This window comes from Dendropsophus ebraccatus, chromosome 14, assembly GCF_027789765.1.
Source record: "Dendropsophus ebraccatus isolate aDenEbr1 chromosome 14, aDenEbr1.pat, whole genome shotgun sequence".
NCBI lineage: Eukaryota > Metazoa > Chordata > Amphibia > Anura > Hylidae > Dendropsophus > Dendropsophus ebraccatus.
The window spans coordinates 41,580,707-41,603,757 of record NC_091467.1 but is presented as its reverse complement, the minus strand read 5'-3'; the positions used below and the strand labels follow the sequence as shown (position 1 = coordinate 41,603,757).

The 23,051-nt window shown below is 39.6% G+C and overlaps 1 protein-coding gene across 1 annotated transcript in view; it reads left to right on the top strand.

The window, feature by feature from the left end:
- ANKFN1 (ankyrin repeat and fibronectin type III domain containing 1) overlaps positions 1–23,051 on the top strand; it is a 288,330-nt gene that overhangs the window by 20,768 nt on the left and 244,511 nt on the right. Inside the window, exon 2 of the mRNA XM_069953139.1 lies at positions 1,193–1,403. Within this exon, the coding sequence (XP_069809240.1) occupies positions 1,193–1,403 (211 nt within the window). The remainder of the gene's footprint in view (positions 1–1,192; positions 1,404–23,051) is intronic.

The window sequence follows — 23,051 nt, the reverse complement described above, 5'->3', positions numbered from 1 at the left end:
ATCCAATAATACATTGAATGTGGTCCTCAAAAGTGAAACTGTGTATAGGTTTCTCTAGGCAAAGCGAGAATGACATCAGGGAGACTGATAAATAAGGGCCACTGAGAGAAAGCAACTCTGCCACTGTTTTTTAACATTAAATTTTTTACCTTAAAAAACAAAAATCCTGTCCTGTTAACATCTGTCATGCAGTGCATTGAACTCTGCAACCTCTAAGCCAAACCAGAGTCCCCTCCAAAAGAGATAACCATTTTGGCACTGTTTCAACAATGCTTCATGGTTATTGGGTATGGATATTAGCTCTATTGCCTAATGACACCTTTAAGAGGTATCTACCTTGTAAATTAAAAAAGGTGAATGCTGGTAAAAATAAAGCCTAGAATGAGGGATTGAATGTTATGTTATTGAATGAGGAAAACTGGATATATTGATGGATCCATTTCTTCAGGTTCTTAATACACATACAGAGTAGTTGATGATGAAATAGAATGTAAGTGAAATCTGTGTACGCTACTCATTACAACTTTCAAAAATGTAAACAAACAGTAGATGTTAAATAAAGCAAGTTTGCAATTTACATTCTTTTTTTTTTCTTTTAGTTATCATGCAGTAAAACAAAGTCAGGTCCAGTCTCCTGAAGGCAAATTTTTAGTCTTGTGCTGGTTGAAAAAAAGAGACTAAACACAAAAAGTTTGACCTGTACAGAGAGTCACGGCTCTACTTGTCCATCAATCACATGACTGCCTTCTTTGTGAGTGCTCAAGTGACCTGGGAAACACTGGGCTTCCTGTGTTTGTTTGTTTGTTTTTTTTTAAGTCAAAACTTAGGAATAGCTGTGTTTAACATGATAACTAAAAAATAAATACTGTTCTCCATAAAACTGTAGTGGTGGCCATTACTGTTTGCTATCTTTCCAAATTAAAAAAAACAAACAAACAACTGAATATAATATTTAAGCTGTTCACATACAGTAACAATCACAAGAAGTCACAGTATTCTGTACTGTGCAGATTGGAAATGATTATTTTTGTAATGTGCAGCACGGACTATAATCACACTGGTCTGCTTCTAAGTTGTTGAAGTAAATCAAGCGTTTCATTTGCTGTAATTACACAAGTTAGCGAGCAGACTTCCTAAATGTATTGAGGTTTGTCACACTGGATTATAGTTGTTGTTTTTTTTTTTATAACAGAACTTCCAGTGCAATGAAGCCATGTTCGAGGCAGTGGAGCAGCAGGACCTGGAAGCTGTCCAGATTCTTCTTTATCAGTACACAGCTGATGAGCTGGACCTTAACACACCCAACAGTGAAGGACTGACACCATTGGATATTGCTATCATGACAAATAATGTGCCTATTGCAAGGACTCTTCTGAAAGCTGGAGCAAGGGAGAGCCCACACTGTAAGTAATGTTAGTTTTCTGGTACCCTGTGGAGCGTGCTCAAGGTTCGCTCATCTCTAGTAATCAACAGTACAATCCTATGTACAATAATATGGCAAAACTAATATAGCTCTTTGACTGTCAACCTTTTACCAAAATATTCTGCGTCCATTCAATGTACCATTTTAGAGGTCAACATTATCTGATTCCCTCTGCCATAGAACTGATTGATAAAGGTTTTTATAGCTGCACTTAAAGGGTCACTGTCGTGAATTTATTTTTAATTTTTTGCAGAAATCGATAGTCCAGGCGATTTTAAGTAACTTTGTAATTGGGTTTATCAGGCAAATATGCCATTATCTGCATTTAAAAAGCCTTTTTCCAGGTCCCCCCCCCCCCCCTCCTCCTCTTTCTGTCATCCACTCTTCAGAATCAGGACATCTCAATCAGACATATGTCTGTTCTATGAAGAGGTTAGGGGGAAAAGAGAAATGTCAACAGCAAAAAACAGAGAATAAAGGATTCCTCAGCGGGGGAACTGCTTTTTCATGATAAAAATTCATTTTTCGGCTAATAATCGCAATTACAAAGTTTCTTAAAATAGCGTGTACTATTTATTTCTGAAAAAAAAAAAAAAATTCATGACAGTGACACTTTAACAAAAATATAACTCTGTTTACACAGAGAAATTTGCTGGATTTTTCATTTGATCAAAAGGTTATGACGCACTCACGATAAGGAGGCCTAAAGGCTGCACAGCTTTGTGTAGTGAGGCACGTCCTACACATACACCAACAAAAAATTTTCATAGCTGAAATCTACTCCAGCTCCAAGCTGATCTCAGTGGGCCCGCACGGGCACTCTAGGCATTCCAAGCTGAGTGAGGGTGCACAGGTAGTGTGAAGATGCCCTATTGTAACTCTTAGAATTTCTTTTTTTTTTTTTTTACAGCGGCAGGGCTGTTTGGAGGCCCATTTTGTGTGCCATTTTTTTCATTAGATGGGAATTTGTGCATTATATAATTTTTTTCTGGTATATGAGATGACTGATCAGAACTTCCAAAGTCACACTGATCCTCGCCTTCTAGGAAGTGAGGTCTGTTACATAGAAAGTAATGGAGTAGAGGGTATAGGCACAGGAAATCTCGCGGATAACTTGTCCCTGCGCGCTCCCGCTTCACTCTCCTCCCGTCCTATAGACTCCATTCTATGGTCAGGCGGATTCCACCATCCACCCATGACATGACAATTCTTTGGGCGGACAGCGGAATCTGCCTGCGCACCGAATGTAGCCTATAGAACCCGTAGAACTTCAAGGTGGAGCGCGGGGGCAAGCTACAGAATCTGTGGCAAGTTATCCACGTGATTTCTTTTGTGTGTACTGAGGCTTACTGCAATCCTAAAATACTTTGATCACAAGTATCTACCACGATATGCAATCCAGTAAAAAGTTGTAAAGAGCTTGCATTTCACCCACTCCCCCTATAAGCATAAATTACATATGTTAGATCATGTATCCAAAAATTCATAAGTTTTCAAAAGTCATACTCTGCACTTCTGGCAAGTTAACCCTAGAGTACAGATGACTATGTTTTTAGCAACTAATCAGCAAGACATTTTCTAATACTGTTTTTCTAAAAGATGGATGTATCAGTTGCTGGTAGATGTAAGATTTTTGGCTATTCTGAATTTTCTGCAGTAGCTTTTTACATAGCAGATCCATCACATGAGATGAACACTGAAACTTGATTCTTAAAAGTGAAGGATTGGCTATTGCAAGTACAATACTCCCACCCTCTGACTGTAGGCCTTTTTCTTATATTGCTAATGATTGCATACAGCACAAAGCTTCTTTAATAAAGAATAACTGTGCAGAGTTGCCTTATGGATACCAATCAGGAAATGCTGTTAGTCAGTGGACAGGCTGGAGCCAGCTATCAGAGGCTACAGAATCCTCAGTGGGCTGTGCCACTAATAGAGCCTGGGGCCTATTACCCCCAAAGGCTGTGAAAAACACGCGCCCTGCTGAGATCATAACTAACTGAGGCAGCACCGGAGTCTGGAGAAGGGTGCAGATGAGGAACTTCAGCCTCCAACTTTCCTCTGCTGTCAGGGATCTGTCAGGCTACACTGCTCACTATGCCATAGAAGCAGTGCAGCCGCTGCAGAAATCAATCACCAGCTTGATAATATAATCAGATGTAAATGAACACACTGTTGTGTAGGAATTGGGACATGACAGAGGGCTTTATAAAGAAATATAGTCTATATGCACAATAATTGTGTTTGCTTTTCCTGTCTTATGGGAACGTGTTAATAGATTTATTACACTGCACCATTTAGATTTTGCATTGCACGCTATTTACTAAGCATCAGGAATAAGTCGTCTTATATTTCAAGAAAAATACAGGCATTTTATACTCTTTAACACATTAACAACACAGATGAACTTGAAATGATAAAGAAGCTATAGCTTAGTCCATAGGTTCCTTGCCATCCCTATATCTCTCCTGGATTTCATTGATGATCAGCTGTCTAAAAGCAGGTTAGAATAAAAGCTAGAACTCTCCATTATAAATATACATGAGGCAGTTTTCTCCTAAGCTAGTTACAATTGCATAAAAAAATCAGTTTTTCTTATGTGACAAATGGTGCTGACTACAACAGCAGAAAGTACTGTAATAATTCAGGGCACATGAGGATTGAACAAAATTCTACACTTCATAATATTGGTTATTTTAGAACCATAAAAACGAGAGTAAGGTAAAGGTAGAGCTTTGAGAACGTTAGAAATTAGAGAACCGAACTTCCTAAGCCAATATATGTCACTCAGCGAAGCAGACGGAAATTTGTTTAGCAAGCTTCGGAAATTTTGGGTCAAATTCATTAATATTCGCAAATCGAATCTTAAGGAATTTCAATAAAACAGCCAAACAATAGTAGCTACAGTACTGCAACTATTACAGAAGGACAAATTTGTTAAAGCATGTTCTTGTAAAAGTGTTAAAAATTGGAAAATCACAATTAAAAAAAAAATGTCAATCAGCCAGCCAAACATCCATTCTATTGAAACCCAACTTGTATAACAGAGTGGGAGTGGAGTGCGAGCACTGATTATGTAAAACCCACGCTTCATTTACTGATCCATTATCCATAATCCTTTGCAGCTGGTCAATCGTCTGCAAGCCACCTTCTTGCAACGTCACACTTTCTCTCTCTCTCTCTAAATATATATATCTACAAGAGCACACCAGCAGCCCGCCAGTCAGCTCCTGTACAGTGAACTGCACACACATACATTAGGCAGAGAGAGATAAGAAGAGACAGTTAGAGAAAGGTAGCGAGAATGTTGATTAGGTATCAGGGAAAAATAGAATAAAGTGTGACTAAGGTAGTAGTGTAAACTGTGTAGCAGTAAAATTGTCCATAGATTTCCTGGGTGAATTTAAGTGAATGGGTGAATCATCTGTCAGGTTACATCTTTAGTCATTAATAAAACAGTATCTGGCAGCATTATAACCGTCATTGTATGTTAGTGATCCATTTCTGACCACAGCTCTCCTGGGTGGAGTTAACCCTGTGAAGCACCTGTCAGGTTACGTCAGATGGCCTGTCCTAAAACCGTGTCTGGCAGCAGAATAAGTGTCATTGTCCCAGTGATCTACCAATGTCCACTGCTCTCCTGGGTGAAGGTAACCCTGCAAAGCAATTCAGAGTGCTGCTACTGCTTTCACTGTCAACTGTTTCACACCCTTCTTGGTCCAAGATAATACTGCTTTTGCTACCACCTTCAACTTTGTGTTCTAGGCCCTGTGAGTAACTTACACTGTGCTAATGTCACCAAAGCTGTTACAGGACAAATAAGGTCTAACTAAATCTTACACCTGTCTGTTTTTGAGCTTGTGAGGTCACTGAGACTGCTGTTACCACTATGCAGTCTATTAGGCTCTCATCATCATATACTTTGTGTTTTTGGCTCTCTGGCACTGCTGATGATAGCTTCAACACTGTGACATGTTTCAGATATTGTCAAAGTTGATGCCCTGGCTGAGGATTGACGTTTTTTACACAGTCTATTTTTACACTTTATTTTTACAGGAAAACCCACTGCTGCTTCCAGCAGCAATATTCATACAGTTATTAAAGTGCACGCTTTTTTTTGCTGCAGCTTTGCATCAAAAGCGCACTTTTTAATACCTGGCAGAGATGCTCCTATTAAGTTACATGTCAGTGCGGCTTTAAAACATGTGTTTTTTCCATTTCTCCCACTGATGTGCACTTGCAGATACATTTTAACGTTATTGACTAAACTTGATGGGTTTGTGATCAGTCGGCAAGGGGTGGGGGCAATTAATCAAGTTTGTTATGCGGTCTTGCTGTGTCCAATCCCTTTTATATCAGCAGAACAGATACCATCTAGTCAGACAACAAGCAAATTGTTCTCTTGGCTCATTAATGTTCAATCAACTGATTGATGGACAATTATTGGAAACAAGCATTACTGAAAGTGCTTACCTGGCTGATATTCAAACTTTGTAAAAAAGGCCCTAAATAGGTAATCAGATATGGCTTTTCATACATAAAGCATGTCACCAGACAACAGGCCCATAATATTTTATGGACATGTCAACAAGGAGCTAATGTCTTTGTCTTTGCGATTGTGCCGACATGATAGTGACACAGTACAGTGTTTGTAGGAGGGGTTGAGGACTTGGTAAGATGACATGATAGATAGACTTCTCAGGCATGATAGATAGACCTTCTCTGAGAAAGAGAACAGTAGGTCAGTCAACAATTAACCCCTAGGCGACCTAGGACGTACCGGTATGTCCTTGAAGTCTGTCCCCAGACGACCCTGGACGTACCGGTACGTCCTGAGCTATGAAGCGCGCTCCGGAGCGGAGCGCGCTTCATAGCAGGTCGGGGCCGGCTGCAATCAGCAGCCGGGACCTCACCGGTAATGACACGCTGCAGCGATCGAGCTGCCACGTTTCATTAACCCCTTAAACGCCGGCGCTGCCGCAGCGTTTAAGTGTAAGTGACTTACCGATCGGGACCCCGGCAGTGTGACTGCGGGGTCCCAATCGGTGAAACGGACGGGAGGGAGGTCTCTCACCTGCCTCCGTGTGGTCCGATCGGCGATCTGCTACACTGAGCCTGCACAGGCAGGCTCAATGAGCAGAGCGCCGTTAACACTGTTCAATGCTATGCCTATGGCATAGCAATCATCAGTGTAGAAATCAAAGTAGTGTATGTACAAGTCCCCCAAAGGGACTTCAAATGTGTAAAAAAAAAGTTAAAAACACCAACACACAACCCCAAAACCCCTCCCCCAATAAAAGTTTAAATCACCCCCCATTTCCCATTATACAAATAAAACATATAAAAATACATAAATAGATAAACATATAATATACCGTAGCGTGCGTAATTGTCCGATCTATTAAACTATAACAAGCATTATTGCGAACGGCGTACACGAAAAGAGCGCGGATTACCGATTTTATGTTACATTATATATAAAAAAAAAATAATAAAAAGTGATCAAAACGTCCGATCTTCACAAATATGGTATTATTAAAAACTAGAGATCATGGCGGAAAAAATGACACCCCATACAGCCCTATAGGTAAAAAAATAAAACCGTTATAAGCATCACAATAGTCCCATTTTATTAATTTTTAATTGCCAAAAAAAAGGATTTCATTAAAAAAAATATATAATATTAGAGAATCAGTGTAAACCTGCATATGGTTGTATTCGGACTGACCTATAAAATAATGCTATCATGTCGCTTTTACCATATAGTGCATTACGTAGACACAGGAACCCCCCAAACGTTACCATATTGCATTCTTTTTTACGATTTCACCTATTTATATCTTCATAAATAATATATTTGGAATTCCATCATACATGTTATGGTAAAATGAATGACGCCATTACAAAGTACAACTATTCCTGTAACAAATAAGCCATTACATGGCCTTGTAGATAGAAAACTGAAAGTGCTAGAGCTCTGAGAAGGGGAGGAGGGAAAAATGAAAGCGCAAAGATCAAAATTTGCACGGTCCACTGGGTCATTTTGGGCCTGGTCCTCAAAGGGTTAATTCAATGGCCTGAGAAAGTGACAGAAGCCTGATGAACTACAGATCCCGTGTAGCTGCCATTATAATTTAGCATCAGGACCAGTAAAGTCTTGTTGCCCAGAAAGGATTAACAATAAGAACTTGGAGAAGTCACTCAAAAATGTCATAAGGTTACTGAGAATGTGTATATGGTCTGAATATATGGAAGCCAGTGGCCCTGTGCTGCAAACATATCACATAAGCCACCAAATTCAACACGCATTGAGGACTGATATCTCAACTACATATAGAATACCCAGTCTGAGAGTTGGTGCTGGAGTTGAAGTTACAAGGGACACATCTGCAGTAGTTTAATGGAAAGCCTATAGAGAATTTCTCTCCTGCTAGAACAAGTGATAAGTGACACCAAGTGGTTAGGAAAAGACACAGACTGCTGCTGCAGATCTGGGATGAAGTGACACAGTTCAACTGCAGCAAACTAGATCTCCTCCTTAGTTTCCCTTCTGCTTCATGCACTGCACAGATTGCTACATAGCAACTAGCCGTCATTACTAAGAGTCAATGTATACAGCCCCAGAGATCATGACATGGGGTTTGTTTAACCTAGTTTGGGAAAGAGGACATAAGAACACTGAAGAACTCGGTGCTCTAAGGCATTCTTACTTTCTCTTCAAAAACAGCGCTATATTGGCTCATATAATGGTCTAAGCTTAAAGGCATAATAATAATAATAATATTAATAATAATAATAATAATAATAATAATTATTATTATTATTATTATTATTATTAATAATGCATTGCTTTAATAAAGTTGTATTACTTTGTAATATAGCTTAATTAAAATTAATGCATACTTCTTCCCTGTGTTAAACTTGAATGGCATCAATAAGGGGCAACACAGGCCCCTTTGCTCTTTGGCACCAATGTTCATGTTAAGAACAAACTCTGCTCCGCTCTGATCTAGACTCACTCCGCTCACATCTCCCCTATGTGTACTGTATACTCTTCTACCCGGGGGAGAGTGCCCAATACTATAGCACAGCAGCCTCTCCACTAGACCACTATTTCCCTGGAGTACCCCTTTAAACCCCTCACGTAAATAGGAATGCTGCTTCTGATTGGTTCTATGGAAATCCCGGGGGCCTTCAAAAGGCTGTTGCCATTGATAGACCTCTACACAGCCATGTTGACACAGACATTACACTGCATTACAGTGGAAGTGCAGTGTATGGTAACAGTGATCAGAAGATCACCGGTAATGATCACTAATGTAAAAGTTAAAACAAGTTTGCAATAAAACATTTAAAAAAAAAAAAAAAACCTCCCCCAATACTAAAAATGCATTGTATTCCCCGTACATAATAAAGTGTTACATAAAACACTTAAAGGCAGAAAAACTTTACATGTTTGGTATTGCAACATCCGTAACGACCAAATCTATAAAATTTTAACATTATTTATATACTGCACAATGCATACTGTAATACCAGCTATGTCATGTGAAAGATAAAAACGCCATGGATAAGACATTTCAGTAAGACATTAAGTAAGACGTGAGATGTCAGATTTCAAAAAATTAGCTCAAACTAGCTGCAGCACGAAGGGGCTAAAATAACCACAAATTCTTTTTGGAGAGATTGTCTAATGAAGACTAACCCTTTCTAAGAACATACCCATACAATTGTCTGTTATTGCGAGAGAAAGTCAAAGACAGGCATGCATTATATATAATTCATGATGCAGTCCATGCTGGCTGTTCAGGACAGTTCTCCATTAAGGCAAAGGACTGGTATTATAAATGCCACATAATAAGTTGGTACTGTAAGTAATACTTTCAGAAGATAGAACACTGTCTCTCTAGTGCCACCTATTGCATGTGGGTACCCTGTAAAACAGCGTTTGATCCATAACATTGCCTTGGTCCCAAGGGATGCTATGTTCCTACCTTGAATACCTGCGCCCGACAATCTGCTGGGATATTTCTATGATCCAGAGTATCCTGAGTGATCCACATATAAGAATTTTACATACAATAGGTGGCACTAGAGAGCTTTCTGAAGTGGAGCTTATTTACATCCTTTTTTTCCCCAGGGAAGCATTGCCTGGCCTATAAAAACCCCATTACCAAAAGAAGTAATATTATACCTCAGAGCAAGGTGATGGATTACATAAGATAGATAGATAGATAGATAGATAGATAGATAGATAGATACATACATAGCTATCTATCTGAAATTAGAAGCGGCACTTCGTGAAAGGTAAATGTCGGGTGCCAGCGGATCCAAGTCGAGACCAGGGACCGTACAATATAGTGATGGAAAATCCACAGCACACCTCTATTGCAGTCTACATCTTTAAGTCCTTACCTGGTGTACATGGTTGCCTGGATACGAAGACGCCTCATTCTCATTTTTTGACTCATTCAAGATGGCCGTGCGTTCCAACAGAGCGTGCGGTCCAAGAAACTTTCTCTGCGGATGATGCTGAAGGAACTGCTGTGTGTGTGAGCGAAACATATCTACTCCGATTAGTACAATACTTAATACTTTTTTGAACTCACTTTATAATCACGAACTTATGCCTTGAAAGTTCATTTTCACCTTGTTTTTGGAATTTTTTTTATTCCCTTATGTATTATGCTAATTTTGACACTATGGGATTGGTCAATACGTTGAAGCATCACACGTACACAGCTGCACAAGATTTAGTAATCACTTTGTTAGATATATACCACTGATTTTCATGAGTGTATTCACTGGCTTGAGAAAGCTCTCAATGTGAGAGCGAAACGTCGCCTATTTTCCATGTGTGATTTTAATGGAATAAATCCTTACACTTCTTCACCTTAGTCTGGAGTGCTGCAACCATTTTTTGAATTATCTGAATAGACACCTTTTGGATCAGGGTGAGGCAGCTAGCACCCAGCAATCTACTTTTTCTCTGAGTGCTGCGTATTTTGTATTTTTTTGTTTTCTAGATAGATAGATAGATATCAATCTGAAAGAAGAAGCGGCACTTCGTGAAAGGTAAATTTCAGGTGCCAGCGGATCCAAGTTGAGACCAGGGACCGTACAATATAGTCATGGAAAATCCACAGCACACCTCTGTGGAATTTCAAAGTGCGATTTATTCAAAAAGCAAGTGCAGCATACAGACGATAGATAGATAGATAGATAGATAGATAGAGGACAGCAAACAAGTCAAGTGCAACATTTCAACGGCCTCCTTCGTCTTTATCAAGCGTGACTATCAAACCCCAACAGACTTTCTAAGGCTGCATTCCCACGTTCCGTGATCCTGATGGATCACGGACGTGGAATGCATGTAACGGAGTCCCCCCGCGGCCGGACAACATCTGTAATTAGATGCTGGGAGCGGGGGAGACTGTATTCATAAGCGCCGCGCTGTAGTAACAGCACCGCACGGCTGATTCATTACAGCGCGGCGCTTATAAATACAATATCCCCCGCTCCCAGCATCTAATTACAGATGCTGTCCGGCCGCGGGGGGACTCCGGTACATGCATTCCACGTCCGTGATCCGGCGGGATCACGGAACGCGGGAATGCAGCCTTATACAGGTGCATTAATTAGTGCTGATTGGAGCAAATAAATTCATATGATTAGGGTTTGACAAGCAAACATCTTGTATATATATATATATATCTTGTGGAGGTTTCGGCCACAACAACCTGCAGGCACCCTGTAAAGTTACTATGTTGTGCTGCTCAAAGATACAAAGACTTTAGATAACTAGATAGATAGATTTGAACTTATTCTTTATGCTGTCCTCATTTTATAGAACCCTACATAGGTTACATAGATTTTGAACATGATCACATTTTATTAAAAATGAGGGTATTTTTTTTTAATGACTATCTGGCATAGCACAGCGACCTCCTTCCAGATTGCTGCCTTACTGTGTGTTTGGTAAGCATTCAAGGCGGGTGATGTTGATGGATTGTCCACCTCCTGCCGGCTTTAAAAATGTTAAAAATCCACAAATGGTACCCAGGACCTGCATTAGGAAGTTGGAATGACAGAAAGAGAAATGTGATACTACACTTAGAGGTCGTGGGCACTTTTTTTTTTCCTGTCGGCATCTGTGAGAGGACTGAGATTGTTATTAGTCAAAATAGATGGTAACAGGAAAATAGAGAGGAGCAAACAAAATAGAAATGACAAATTCTTTCCACATTTAAAAAAAAAAAACATATGAAAATTATACCTAAGACTTATTTTTTTAAGTTTGTATCTGTATAAAATTTTATAATGTCAAGTAATGTGCCAGTTTGTGTTTTCCATCTTTAAAAGCAATTTAGTTATAGATGATGGGGCATTGCATTTTTTAGTTAAATAATTTATCTGCACAGAAGAAAATTGTACTAAACTATACTTTTATTATACCTGTTTATTATATCTAATTTTTGTTATCATAGTCAAACAATAACTACAATGCCTGCGGGTTATAACATGTTGAATAAATAAGTTAATGCCTAACCTCAGTTACCAATTCTATAGATGAGTGGCTTTTTACACAATGAGATGGATTTTGTTTCATGATGACAAAAATGTAGATGGGAACCTATAGGCTATGTTCACACTACATTTAAAAAACTGAAAAGGTGTCCGATTTTTCTATTTAAAAAGACGTCTGTTAATGTCGCAATTTATTTGATTTCAATGCAGTGCATTGAAGTCAATGGAATGATGGCTGTCCAATGTACACAGTGTTTTAAATGACAGGCGTTGTTTGCACGTACATCAAAATAATAATTATAATTATTTTCAGACATTTTTTTTAGTTGTTTACATGTAGTTTTTCTTTTTTCACTGTCGATTTTTACAATTAAATTCAAGACTTTTCAATTAAAGACAAACCCAAAGGGCAATTAGTCCACCTGAACAAGAATATTGTACCAACAGCCGTCATTGCACTGATGGGCGGCCAAACAGCGAAATGGTGGATGTCATTTTAAACTCAAAATGACAAACATTTTTCTTTTCAAAAACGGAGAGGAAAAAAAATTGTAGGAACACAGCCATGTACTGGTTTTGGCCCCAATTCCTTTGGGTGGAGGGCTTACCAGTATAGTGTAAAGCCTTAAAGCGACTCTGTAGCCACAATCCGCCCCCCCCTCCCCCCAAACACTTGTACCTTCAGATACCTGCTTTTAATCTAAAATCTGTCCTGGGGTCCATTCTGCAGGTGATGCAGTTATTGTCCTAAAAAACAACTTTTAAACTTGCAGCCCTGTCCCCAACAGCCGTGGCTTGGAGTATCTGTGCCCTAACTTTGCACCCCCCTTCCGTCCCTCCTCCCCACCCTCTTCACCATTTTTCCTATTCCTCTGCAGTGAAAACTACACAGGTGCCTTAACGATCCAGCCCATGTGCTGTGCTGACACAGGTGATGAATAGTAGAAAATCTGCCTGGAGCATTTCTGATGATGAAGAGGGTGGGGAGGAGGGACAAAGAGAGTGTGCCAGCCTAATGCATACACAATCTAGGCCACGCACATGGGGCACAGGGTTGCAAGTTTAAAAGTTGTTTTTTAGGACAGTAACTGCATCACTTGCCGAACGGACCCCAGGACAGATCTTGAATTAAAAGCAGCTATCTGAAGGTACAAGTGGTTTGGGGGGGGGGGGTCAGATTGTGGGTACAGAGTCACTTTAAAATGATTGCAACCAGGGAGTAGGAAAAGCAAACCATATGCTGGGCTTTATAGCTAGAGGTATAACCAGTAGGAAGAGGGAGGAAGAGGATTGTGATGCCGCTGTATAGAGCTCTAGTGAGACCACATCTGGAATACTATGTCTAGTTCTGGAGGCTTCACCTACATAAAGATATTGATAAAATAGAATGGGTTCCAAGATGGACTGCAAAAATGGTGTATGGTCTAAAGCATAAAACATATCAGAAAAGATTTAAAGATGCATTGTCAGAATTTTTTGTTTAGGAAATCAACGGGTTGTGATCGCAAGCAGTTTTACACTATACCATTTTTTTTAAGTTCTCTATGTTTAAATTAACATTATACATATGCCCACTAGGTGTCTCCCTTCACTGTGCATGTGTACAGGTGCTGGGAATCCACATTTAGTAGCAGAGAATCCTGGAGGTGCTCACATTATAAGGTCAGCTCTCTGTCACACAGCACCAAACCCTCTGTTACCACACAGTGATATTATACTGACAGAATTGTTGCATTATCTTCTGGTAAGCATGCATACAGGTGTCTTTCCTTGCGTGAGTGCACAAAGTATTGGGATTTCCTGTGTTTGGGCTCTTTTTCTAAACTGAGAAAATACCAAATATCAGCATGGATCAAAGTTTGGCCATGGCTATATTCACACTAAGTGAAAATAAAGAAAGGAGAAAAGGCATTTTCCTTCTTAAAAAGTCGTCTGTAATTGCAGCATATTCATTGACCTCAATGCAATGCATTGAAGTCAATGGTATGACGGCCAACCAATGCATACAGTGTATAAAATGACGGACATTGCGTATATGTCAAAATAATGATCATGACAATTATTTTTCGGATGTCTTTTGCAAAAAAATATGTATAACATTGATTTAAACAAATCTTAAAAATAATTTAAAGCAAGTATAAAGCAAGTACCGGGCTTAGTATCAGCCCGATATGAAGCACTGGGAGTGGACCCACCGCCCCCCCAGTGTGACGGTCTCCCCTCTGTGATAAGGCTCCAACAATTCTAATGGAGAATTGAGAGGGAAGGGAGCTTTGTCACACTGGCACCAGCCACCAGCCTGCGCCAGTCTGTTCATGTAAAAAACACAAAGCGATGTACCTAATAATACATTCGCTTTAACACAATCATTTTACAGTGCACACATTGCTAGCAAAATCAAAGAAAAGCAGTCAAATATATTGCACAGTTACATAGTTACAAAGATGGTACGGTTCAAAAAAGACACATGTCCATCAAGTTTAACCGAGCTGAGGATGGATGGGTAAATTCTATATTTCTACATATGCAGTTATGTTATTTTGGTCTAAGAACTTGTCTAAGCCTACATTGAAGCCTCTACTAGTCCTCTACTTCAGGTTCGGGTCCACACTTTCACTGTACTCAGAAAACCCAAAACCAGGTTCACAAAAAGGACCACACCACCAGCATTCCCACGCCAGCACCGGTATGTTCATATAAAAAATATAAAGCGATGTACCTAGTGGTACATTCGCCTTAAATAAAAAAAATAAAAAAAGTTCCATTGAAGTCTTAAGACCACTCTTTGGCTATGTTCACACAACGTCAAAAATATTAAAAAGGCGGCCGATTTTCATATTTAAAATAACGTCCGTTTTTGCCGAGATTTAACTGACTGCAGTGCAATGCATTGAAGCCAATGGGAAGACAGACGCCCAATGCACATAGTGTATTGAATAACGGACGTTTTTGCCGAGGACGTCAAAATAATGAATATGATCATTATTTTCGGACGTCTTTTACAAACAATGGACGTTTTTTATTTGTAGTTCACACACAGTTTTCCTTTTGTCACCGTTCTGTCTCCGTTTTACTATTAAATTCAATGGACTTTTCAATTAAGCCACAGGCAAAGTCCAATTAGTAATTCCAAACTAGTATAATGTACAAACACCCGTCAGTGCACTAAGGGGGGGTCAGGCTGCTAAATAACGTCCATTATTTTAGACTCAAAATGACGGACGTCATTTTAAACAGAGATGAAAAGATGGTGTGTGAACTTAGCCCCAAGTTTACTTATTTCTAGGCTGAAACACACAAGGTGGTTGCAGAAGTCAACAAGAGATGTGAACAAACAAACTCCGGACAGGCTGTGTATTTCCTGGGCAGTGGGCAAGGCGGAAAGTGCAACCCCATGCTTCTAATTTAGGAACTTTAACTTATTATAATTAATGAGTTGTTTGCTTCTAAAGCTGCTTGCCAGTTGTAACAATTTATCTTACAAACATTATTGATTTTGGCTTGTCCCGTTCAAGACAAACTAACTTGTAAAGATACATTTCTCAACAGTATTTAAAATTTATGTTTTTAGCAGCTAAAAACAAGTCTAACATTCCTATTCATTTTGTTTAGCTTTCCCCACCTGTTTTTAATTGTTTGCCTTCTATTTATATATTTTAGAGATAAAAAGAAAAAATAATTTGAGGAATGATTAGCTGAAGTAATACTTTAAGACCTTGGAAATACTTAAAATAAAATGATTATGTTTGTATAACAAGTCTATCTAGTATTACTACTGCTAATAATAGTGATTACTTCAGAAGGTTTTTGCTCTATTTAAAAAATGTTCCTACCTAAAAAAAAAATTATTTATATTTTCCCCAGCACTGATGTCATACATCATACACACGCCTCAACAACATGCAGAATGCATTTTGTCATTGAATTTTGTGTGCCTTGCTTTATATTATCTGCCATTATACTCCTGGTCAGTCATAACAGCGCAGGTGTCTGTGCTGGCGTTGTGGAATTTTATTACCCATTAAGTAATCTATAGTATATAGTAAAATATGGAAACAAAATAAAGAAATAATTAACATAAAGAAATAAACAAAAAAATAAAGAATCATGCTTGAAAGCTATTACACAAATACATTTAAATACCTAAAAAAAAGACTTAACTAGTATATTGCCCCTGTAATTCTCAAAACCGATAGGGGGCCAAGAGGTGGACCCCACTACAGATGGAAAAGCCCTTAAAGTATGTGGTCACTTACAGCATAGGACCTTAGCATCTATTCATTACTGTTGTGACAGGAGGCAACAGACGCCATTAAACTGCCGGCCGCCGGGCTGCATTCAGGACATTCCTGCAGCCGATACAGAGGTAGCGGCTGCAGGAACGTTTTTTTTTTTACCGTCAGGTGTGCCCGCAAATCAATAAGCCATTCACCTCAATGTAAAGTGCGGCTGTCACTGCACTTTACATTGTGTGAACAGCGTTATTTTCCAAATGCTGTTCACTGAACAGTGTCCGGAAATAATAGGCATATACATTATTTTAACGTCCGTTCTAAAAAACGGGCTTTAAAATAACAATGTGTGAACACAGCGGGTGGCATTGCATTGACTTCAATGCAATGCCGCCCCTGCAGTAAAGAACACTCTTTATTTAAAAAAACCCGTTGTGTGAACATAACCTCACCTTTATTTACCCCATGGACACCCCTAGAGGATGGAGGCAGTAACACAGTCCAGATTTACTTTCTCTTCTGCACATACAGTAGCTAAATCCTGTCCCCACTTCTTTTGTTCTGTCTTGGTGTTACAGATTGCAGTAAGACATCTAGTGGCTAGAAATCATTACGAAATTATCTTACAGATCACATTGACAAATGGTGTGACCTTTTCTGAAATCAAATGGACTGGCTTTGTCTGAAACTACAGTGAGCATTTAAGATTACTTTTTTATTACGACTTACATTCATTTCAAATGACTGCTATCAAGATTAGTGACATGCAGCCCAGGAATCGTAGAATGGGTTCTGGCATGTCAATGCAGAAAACCGCAAAATCAATTTGAATGGAATAAAATGTAGTATTTTATTTTTCATTAATGGATATTGAGACACAGAAAAAAGCCATAACTTTAGAGCTTCATTTTCTAGGCTTAGGAATTTTTCCGTGTGTATGCAGACAATGATCAAACAACTAACGGAAATTTGCTGGTGATTGCATCTTTTAGGCTGACCATAATTTCCACAAGCATTCTGCACAGAATTTGCGCTGAAAAATTTCAGAGCAGAAACTCACTGCTTAATTCATTTCAATGGGATTCCGTCAGCGGAATCCGCCAGAAGAATTGACTTGTTCATTCTTCTGGCGGAAAGAGGATCTGCCACCGAAAATTCCACATGGAAGTTCCGCTCTGTCAAATGCAAAGCGCAAATTCAAATGAATTCAATGGAATTTGGCTCTGCACTATATTTCTAAGTGAAATTTTAAGTGAGGCTATGTTCACACAACGTCCTAAAAAGGAAAAAAGCAACCGCTTTTTGCATTTAAAAAGACGTCCGTTATTGTATAATTTTAATATGCCTGACTAAAATGCATTGCTTTTTCACACAATGTATTGAAAGCGTCAGCCGCAAAAGACGTCCGTTATTTAATACATTGTGTGAAAAAGACGTCCGTTATTCCATGGACTTCAATGCATTTTAGTCAAGCATATTAAAAATGATGCAATAACGGACGTCTTTTTAAACGCAAAGGCTATCTTCACACAACGTCAAAAATAGAGAAAAGACGGCTGATTTTCAGATTTAAAATAACGGCCATTTTTGCCGCGATTTAACTGACTGCAATTGCAATGCATTGAAGATAATGGGAAGACCCCCAAACTAGAATAATGTACAACACCTGTCATTGCACTAAGGGGAGGCCAGGCTGCTAAATAACATCCGTTATTTTAGACTCAAAATAATGAACGTCATTTTACACTGAGCTGAAAAAACGTTGTGTGAACATAGCCAAAAAGCTAACGCCTTTTTCCTTTTTAGGACGTTGTGTGAACATAGCCATTCAGTGTATGTACACATCGTTTAATCGTTCATATAGTATACAGTAGAGTATACAAAGGATCATAATAACAATCGTTATTACAATCATAACTAACGACTATCATTCCGTGTATTATGGTGAATGATTTTATGTGGTTTACAAAAGCACTCTTTTGTCATTGTTTATTGTTAACAGGGCCCTTAGAGATCTACAAGGCTCAATCAATGGTTCTTTGGTTGTTTGCTGCCTTTTTTACATGGGCCAAGTAGAAGGAGCCTATTACACCAACAGATTATCTGACAGATTTTTTTTCAAGCCAAAGCCAGGAATGTATTTGAAAAGAGGGAAATTTTAATCTTTCCTTTGTTACCTGTTCTCTGTTTATAGACCATTCCTGGCTTTGGCTCAAATAAATCTGTCAGTTAATCTGTTGGTGAAATAGGACCCCTAGGGTACTATTACACAACTGATAATAGGCGGAATCGGTCCTATCTGGCTGATTATTGTTCCGTGTAATAAAGACAACGATCAGCCGATGATCGTTGTCATTGGCTGATCGTTGATATAGGTTCTGACCTATAATCGTCGGGCACCGACCGCGCACCACTATGTGTAATAGCGGTACGCAGCCAACGCTGATGATATGCAAAGAGGAATACATACCTATCCAGGTTGCAGGGCTCCTTTTCCTCTGAGCTTCTCACCGGGTCTCGCGCTCCGGCTTTATATCGGCCTGTCTCAGCTGACAGACCGCTCGGCCAATCACAGGCGGAGATCGCCGCGGCCAGTGATTGGCTGAGCGGCCTGTCAGCTGAGACAAGCCGCTGTGAAGCTGGAGCATGCGGGACCCGGGGAGAAGCACAGAGGGAGAGGAGCCCTGCAACCTGGACAGGTATGTATACAGTTTAAACAAAGGCTGCAAGGACATCGGTAACGATGTCCCTGCAGCCCTTGTTAAACAATTATCGGCCTGTGTAATAGGCCCAGTAACGGAGCGCCGATCTAGCGTTTACAGGTGTTATCGGGCCCCCATCGGCCGGTGTAATACCACCCTTAGACCTTAAAATTGGTGCTCTTGGTAAGAATCCCCTTTGTTCAACCTTTGTCAAACAAACAGAGAGGCTCCTTAAATGTATACACAGGCCCACTTCTGCCATGAGGCGGAATGACTTAACAAAAATTACAGCGGCCGCTCACCTGTCCCGTCGCCCACACTCTCCACATCCCGTCAGGTCCCGCGATGTCACCCTGCAGCTGTCACGGACCTCCAGGCTGTGGTGAGTGCCCGGGGTCAGTTGGGGACGCGCTGGGGTGATCGGGTCGCGACCCGATCACCCCACTCACTCACCACAGCCTGGAGGTCCGTGACAGCTGCAGGGTGACGTCGCCGGACCTGACTGGATGTGGAGACAGCGTAGAGCACGGGGTGACAGGTGAGTGGCTGGCTGCGGGGGGGGGGGGCCTGGGGGGGGTTGCCGGCCATCACTCGGGGCGGCCGCCTGAGGTTTGCCTCAGGCGGCAGAAACCCCAAAATCGGCCCTGTGTATACAGAAATAGCTGATTGAATATAGTGACGCCAACATTCTTTCCATAGATGCATAAACAGTCTTCTGTATTAACGTATCCATCACCATGTGGATGGCCCCCTTTTACTAAGCCAACAGTGGACTTCATATTCTTATATTAACCCTTCAGTATCATTCTATTTTTTAACTTCCTATAATTTGTTCTAATTCGACTAAATACTGTTACTATAACTTAGAACCTGTTTATTGTAGTAAAGCTAAGCTCCAATCTTTCATTTCGTGCCACAAACAAAGGCTCAGAGGAACTGATATCATTATTCTTGGAGCCATGAAAACTCAGAAAAGAGAACATTCAGATATGCTGATTAATCTGAAATATTTATTTGAAGTAGTCTTGTGATCACACGACTTTAAATTCGAGTTGATTTCTCCATTCATACTTGTCATCTCCTGGCCCATTTATATTATATGGGCTGTCAGAGAAGCTCACTTGACCTTTTTGTGTTTTACATAGCGCTCAACGAGGAACTTTAATGACAAACACTATTTATTACATTCCTGACCAGTGAACAGAGATCTAATACTTCTGAAACAAAGGCGTGCCTTTATATTCCTATGCAATCAAACAGCATGTGTCACATATCTTTAGCTTCCTGTTATCTGGAAACGTTTTAGCTCATGAAATGGGTATGCAACGATTTCAAAATGTCGTAAAGTAGGTTAATGGATAAGAGTTAAAGCTCAGGTCTTAAGACAGATCTATATTCCTTAATGTGTAACATTGGGATAGGCCCATAAATGAAAGTCATCTTAAGAAAAGGTTTTAGTACAATTGCCACACACTATTATTATTATTTTTTTTTTTACATTGCACTTAGCTGTTGTTTCTGATGACTTAAAAAAAAATAAAAAAAAATCCTGTATGTGTACATGAGGATTAGCTCTATATCTGCCTATCATATATCTTTTGCACAGCAATTTATTTCCCTGCAAGCTAAATCTGTAATTTTTACTTACCTCAGAGTTGGTGGGTGGAGCCTAATGTCTATGGTGTCTGCAAACACAGGAAAGGAGATCCTGTCTTTCTGTACAGCCTAAGGCTATGTTCCCATGCCATACAAAAAATGGCCATTCTGCATTGATCATTAAATGATCATTGATCAATGATCTGTCTCTCTTTCTCTGCCGACATACACAGGCTCTCCCTCTCTCCTTTCTCCCTCCTCTATATTGAAGCCTCTTTTGCTACTTGATCCCTAAGCTACTGTAGCTACAGAATGGTATGTGCTGAATTTTCTAATTACTAGTAGGGAGAGGGGGAATAGGAAAGATGCTTTATAACAGGTAAAAGAGGTATTTTTGTCTGATAAGATATATTACAAAGTTTCTTATATTTGCTTGTACTGTTGATCTATAAAAGGTTTGTTGAAATAACTGTGCCTATTTAACTTCTATTCTGTGGATAGGTAGGTGCTAAAATATAGGCTTAGCATGATCCAATCCAAAGGAAAATAATTACCCCATCTACTGTTCTTGCCATTTTTTCCTGGCACAGGCATGGTTAGTCATAAACCTTTTCTATAATAAGGACCAGAACAGATCCTTTCTTCTGTGTTAAACTTATGCTAACCAAAGAAACATAGAAAATTGTTGGCAGAAGAACTAATCTAATCTCATATTATTTTCTTTTATTATTAGACATATGTAAAGCCACATTCGCTGCAAATCGCGTTGTCAATTCATATAGTCTTGCTCAGCCCATCTACAGCAATTTGTTACTAAATTGGCTAAACATATCGTCCAAGATGGCAGCCAAACGTTTCCTTACAGTACTGTCATTTGGCAGGATTATCTATATGCCTTGCACCACGTCCAATCATCTGCAAGTCCCTCTCATCTCACCCTATATATATATAGGGTAATTTGTTTCCTGGAGGCGGACAGTCGGTTGTGTGTGTAGTAAAGAGTAGGTTGCAGCAGAAAGCAGAGCAAGGAGAGAAATATAGAGACATATAGGGACAGATAAGAGAGGAAATGAAAGGAGTGTGGGTAGTGAATAGATACTGGGTAGATTGTGGGTGGTTTTATGTGGCAGCTGTGAAGACAGTGTCCAGTACCACAAGTTACTAGGTGCAGGTTTTGTGCATTATACCAAGTCACTGGGTGCTGGGCATGCATAAAAACTCACTGTTTTTTTTTTTTTTTGCATTTTACCAAGTTGCTGGGTGTGCATTGTAACAAGTGACTGGTTGCTGGTTGGGCATTATACCAAGTGACTGGCTGATAGCTTGGCATTAGACCAAGTCACTGGGTGCTGGCTGGGCATTAAACCAAGTCACTGGCTGCTGACTATGTGATATACCAAGTCACTTGGTGTTGACTGGGCAGCAAGTTCCTCTGAAATTTCGACCTCTGAAAACTGGAGTGGAACCCATACAGCTGGAGCCAATGCTATATCCAACTATATTGTGGTTTTGAAAGCCTTTTTTTTTCAACTATAGTACATCTCTTTGTTCTTTTAATTTTGCTTATTTCTCATTCATATAGTCTAGTTTATTATCTGCCAGGTTTGGACACTATTTATCAATATTGTATTCAATTGGCCTAAATCTTAATCTTATCTTGAATTTACATGGATGCTATCTGAGCTCATTGTATGTGAGCTTCCGGAAATCACCTCTCAGGTTTCATTTGGTGGCCTATTTTAAAACTGTGTCTGGCAGCAGCAGAAGTGTCATTGTATGTCAGTGATCCTCCGCTATCCACAGCTCTCCTGAGTTAAGTAAACCCTGTGAGTCTCCCACCAGGTTACGTCCGGTGACCAAAAATCTGCACTTTTGCACTTTAACTGTCTTATGTGCTTATGCCATTTTCCGTACGAGATTGGAAATGTGATACTTTAAAAGTCTGGGTAATTCCACATGCAACGAAAACAAAGATTTTTTTTTTTATAAAATAGGAAAAGGGGGATAACAATGCTCAAACAGCAGCCACTGTACTGAGTACCAAACAACAGCCATTGTAGGCAATGATAATTGCATTGTAATCAATGCACAACAGATGGAAATTTTACTATGAAAAGAACAATTTTTCAATTAAAACAATGGCTGTTCTTGTCATAAAATGTACGTTGTATGGACATAGCCTTAGTATGTAAAAGGACTTTTATTTATGAAAAACTTTTTTTTAGCACTAATTTGTTAGCCCCCTAAGTGACTTCTTGGAGCAATACCATTGTTCATAGGGATCAATGCAGTACATATGAACTGCATTGATCGATGTTATCTATGCTGGGTTACTAATTATTAAATTGTCAGGATATATCACTGCTGTTATGAGTCCACGTGCAAGACAGCTGTCATCATCAGTGGGGGGTGTTGGCAAGTTGGCTGTCCGCAAGTACTATGTGCACTGAAGAAAGAAAATTAAGACATTTCTGCATTTGGTGAGTGCTCTTGGATTTTCTTCTCTTTTTATATGATGGTTTATGGGCAGTGGTGCACTTTCCCAGCCTACTGCTCTTTCCCGCTTTTCAC